We start from the raw sequence: 4,746 nt of genomic DNA, 5'->3' as shown, positions 1-4,746 counted from the left end.
ATATGAAGCATAGTCCCTGTCTGAAAGAGTCTTACATATATGTTACGTAATTAAAAGGTTGAGTTATGAAACCAAAGATCAAATCAGGTATGTTGAATAGCAGAGTGAACAAAGTATATACTGCAGATGATGGAAAATGGACTATTTGTTATGTGTTATTTCTTCTAAGATTTGTATGAGTTTATTCCAGATCGTAATGGCTTAAGAGATGTTGCAGTTTTACAAGATAAAAAGCACTGTATATTTTAATAAAACATAAAAATTAGTATGTGACATCAAGGGAGAGAACGGTCAATGAAGAACCCTATTTCTGTGCCTTGCAGTTTCACTTTGTAACTGAAATTTACCTCAGTAACTGAAATTTCACCATTAAGCTGCAAAAACAATAAGTGTAACCAATTTAGTGCTTTTTGTGCATCTGTCTGTGATTCTGAAACTGATGTGATCTGGGCTCTTTCTTTTTCCTGTACAGTTTCAGTCTCTTTTCTGTTAGCTAGGTTGAATCTTTAGCAACATATAAACAAAAGACGCCATTTTCCTTCACTCAYTGGGTGTATATTTTCAGAAAAACACCCTCTAATTCTGAAAAAAATCCATGTGTAGATCATTACTACTATGAAATGTAGATCATTATATACTWCTGTTCAGTGAATGATAGCAACTTGACTTCATCTAGGTCTGCAACTCTTAGAAAAGGAAGATGAATACTGTTGTCTAGATTTGAGGCTCGAAACTGGAGGTATTCAAAACATTATTAATTAGATAAAATTGAACTTCAAATGTAAATATGAGCTGATAATAGAAAACTAGAGGACGAAGCAGAACTTCAGATTACATTTTCATCACTCAGATGGAGTGTGGTTAAAGTTTAAGGTCTTTCAGCTTTTCATTATGCTTTATTACTCTTATTTTAACAAACAAAAAAAACCCCCAACTGCTCACCTTCCATGAATGTGCTTAATATGTAATGATTGATTAGAAATTTTTCACCTCATCAGCCTATGATGTTTTCTTTGCAGTCATTGTGGTGCTATTTGTTACACTGCGAAGACATAAGAATGAGCCTCTAATTATCAAAGATGATGAAGATGTGAGAGAAAATATTATTCGCTATGATGATGAAGGAGGTGGTGAAGAAGATACAGAAGCCTTTGATATTGCAACTTTGCAAAATCCTGATGGAATTAATGGATTTTTGCCTCGTAAGGATATTAAGCCTGATCTTCAATTTATGCCCAGGCAGGGTCTTGCACCTGTTCCTAATGGTGTTGATGTTGATGAATTCATTAACGTAAGGCTTCATGAAGCTGATAATGATCCTACAGCTCCACCATATGACTCTATCCAGATTTATGGCTATGAAGGAAGAGGCTCAGTGGCTGGTTCCCTAAGCTCATTGGAGTCCTCTGCATCAGACTCGGACCAGAATTTTGACTACCTCAGTGAATGGGGTCCTCGCTTTAAAAGACTCGGAGAGCTTTACTCAGTTGGAGAAAGTGATAAAGAAACTTGACAGTGGATTACAAACTTTTTCACTGTTGACTTAATAATCATGTAATATTCTAGGGCCACTGCTGTTAGTTAAAACTAATGTGGCTTTTTGTTTTAGAGGCAAGTTTAGCGCCAGTCATCTATAAAATCAACTACATTGTAATGTTGAACCAAAAAAAAAAGTATATGTTAGGAGGTTAAGTCTTGTGGAGTGTGAAGTAAAGTATGTGGAGTGTCTAGAAGTCTTTGGATATTTGATATTCACTTGGCCACTCTGAAGATGGAGATTTGGATCTTTGATTATCTTCCATGAAATGAAAAGAATGAAAAGAAGACGTTGCTTTCTTAGGTAATGGACTTGCAGGGATTTTGCTGTTGAACAGTATCTCCTGCCAGTATGTGTAAAGCTAATGGTTTGCTTCTGCATTGCCAACAAAGATCCCACCACAGAAATGTTAAAAAGCAATATCTTGGTCTTCTTAGCAATGCTGAATAAAAGAAGCATTGCAAATCCCTACTGGCTTCTACTGTGTAGTGACGGTACATTGTACATACAGTAATTGTTGGCCACGTAACCACAGACTGCTCATCATTAAATATTGTGTCAAGCCTTAAAATATTCACATGTTCTTAATCCATTCCAGTGATGGGTAATAAATCCTACTAATGTGGAGATATTCAGAGGCAGGGGTACAAAGCCTTGCTTTACAAAAAGGTTTTTTCTAGAAAAAGGATCAATCCTGTCCTTTGTCTTCTGAAAGGGAAAAAAAAACTCTGGAAGGGGATGGACTTATATATGAAAGAATTGCTGATTTTATTGCTAAAGATTGAGTTTATTTGTTCAGTCCTTGAAATAAATATTTTATTGATGTCCATTACTGCTTTTATTTATTAAGACTGATAATCTGTAGAGTAAGATTATTCAGAAAACTAAATTATATCCGTTAGTTTTTTTTTTCTATATATATAAAATGAATGTTTAATACATGTACATTTTGAAAAGAAAAATTACAAATTGTTGCAGATTAAAGCAGTAATGTATCCATTTGCAGTAGTTGAATTTTAAGAGAATGCTGGCAGGAATAAAATTTTCCCAGAGAAAACTTTTGACAGTTTTGTATCTTCTTCATAAATCTAGTAACTGGTGTTTTTAATACAAGCACAAACAGCTGGAAATAAACTGGTTCATGTGAATATTTAAACTATTGACTTTTAGAATTCCACACATAACACAGTACAGTAAAAAAAAAAAAATGCTTATAGTTCTCCACTGTATTAGAGCAGGAACCAGTGTGTACATAATTTTTCTGCTTATGTTATTAGCATTTATTTTCTATAATATTCATGGTGATGCACCAGGGCTCTTGCACACAGAGAAAGAAATACACTAGAAGCTGCAAGCATACTCAATTTGTAATGCAAACTTGCCATTTAGAAGTAGCAAATGTATAATAAAACTATGTATTACATGCAAATCATTTTAATTTTCTACTTTGTTTTGATGCTATATTATTGTTTGTTTATTTACTCCATGTATTGTATTCAGAGAAACTCCTGTATTGTTTCCTACTTTGTGAAATATATTTTTATAAATACCTTTCTTGTTACTGCTCTTCTTTCAGTTTTATCTGTACACAACAGAGAAAGGATCTCCCTGAATAACTTTATAATCTGTTCATGGACACATTTCCTCCAAAATCATTTATTTAGCAACAACAATAATGAATCCAGTTGMAGTAACAAAGACATAGATGTTTGAAACAATTTTTGAATGCATGGAGAATTAGATATACACAGGGGTTATGTGTGTGTCCAATTCTCAGTGTGCTGTGCTGAAAATTAACTTCATAAATTCTTTAAGGTATTATTAATAAAAACAATTTTTATGCTGTTTTAGGATCCTCAGTTATGTTTATCCTGCAAACAAGTGTCAACACATCACCTCCATCTTTGCATGCATTTCAAAACAGAAAAATTGACATTTGCTTTAGCTATTGCACAGTTGGTTTTAATGACTGCAGTTTGCAAATAACTAATGCAAAAGCTACTTTACATGTATTGTAAAGGTTTTAATTAAATTAATGAAGTCTCCAATTCATTTAAGTTAGACTGTACTCACAAATTCTGTCTCTGAATATCTTTATTTAGCGATTTCAGTAATAATAAAGAGTGAAGTCACCAGAGAATAGAAAAGCAGCAGTCACTAAGATTTCAGTGAAATCAAATGCATTTATCTAGCAGATTATAGTCACAGCCAAACACATTCTTACTAACCACTTGCACCAAGTGCCAGGGTGTTCTGCATTGTTGTCATGCTAAATCTTACAGAAGCATAAATGCAAAAGTCTGAGCTGAAATGTAGACTGAACCAATTTCTAGTTTGCATCACAATTTGAGAGTAAAAGAGGATGCCCTCAGATACAGACCACATTATTGTTTGTAGTCACAGAAGTGTTCAAGACAAGTAGCTCTGACCTTGAGTTACAGTATACACTGCAGAGCTTTGCAAAGCTCCTTAGTAGGAAAACTCACAAATGGATAACCTTCGAATTGCCTTTTTGATTGAAAGTTCCATCTGAGACCACGACAGCACATCCAGTAATAAGATTTCTAGGAAAAAAATCCCATCACCGGCACTGTAGGAGAGGCAAAGCACGACAGAAATCTCATCATTGTCAGTCAAAAAGATATGGTAGCTACTACTGGTGAGTATAACTTTTTAAATTGTGCATTTATATAGGCTTTAAACACAAATATATGCAATGCATGGGGAGGAAAARTAATGAATTTATGAAACCTGTGAATAGTAACAAGCTATTTCTTAAAGTCATTGCTACCTCATCAATGGGAAATGATTCATTCTGCAAACAAATTCAGTGTAATTTGAATATAAAATTTATAGCACTACATGTTAGAGGGTTGTGCTGATCATTCAGTTTTGCAGTACTTGCTTCTTTTTTAACAATGAAATTAAATCTGTGTAAAATTGTTATTGATAATGATATTTAGGGGATTAGAATCATATTGTCTTATGTTTCCCATCTAGATTTAGACATATTAGCGACATTCTTTTTAAGCATGTAAAATAGTAATCTTTTTCAACATTTAATTAGCAATTGACTCATTGTAAGTGACAGGGAAAATGCATTAAATTAAAATTATCAATACTGATAAATTTGAGAATTTAATTCTCTAAATCTTTTAAAAGTGGCAAGAGCCATTGATTCTGGCTTGTCTTCACTTAACTATGTCTCA

General features: G+C 33.4%; 1 protein-coding gene across 3 annotated transcripts in view; it reads left to right on the top strand.

The window, feature by feature from the left end:
• CDH8 (cadherin 8) overlaps window positions 1–1,513 on the top strand; it is a 129,685-nt gene extending 128,172 nt beyond the window's left edge. For 2 of the 3 annotated variants that reach the window (XM_085306496.1, XM_085306495.1), the window contains one exon: window positions 1,020–1,513. In XM_085306496.1, coding sequence (XP_085162622.1) covers window positions 1,020–1,513 — 494 coding nt within the window. Of the gene's footprint in view, window positions 1–998 lie in introns of all 3 variants that reach the window. The other variant, XM_085306494.1, reaches the window with a different exon arrangement.
• The last annotated feature ends 3,233 nt before the right edge of the window (window positions 1,514–4,746 follow it).

Source organism: Rhea americana, unplaced genomic scaffold (genome assembly GCF_003343005.1).
Source record: "Rhea americana isolate MKP2758 unplaced genomic scaffold, rheAme1 scaffold_24, whole genome shotgun sequence".
Taxonomy (NCBI): domain Eukaryota; kingdom Metazoa; phylum Chordata; class Aves; order Rheiformes; family Rheidae; genus Rhea; species Rhea americana.
Note: the sequence above shows the minus strand (reverse complement) of the source record. Positions and strands in the feature narration are given on the sequence as shown.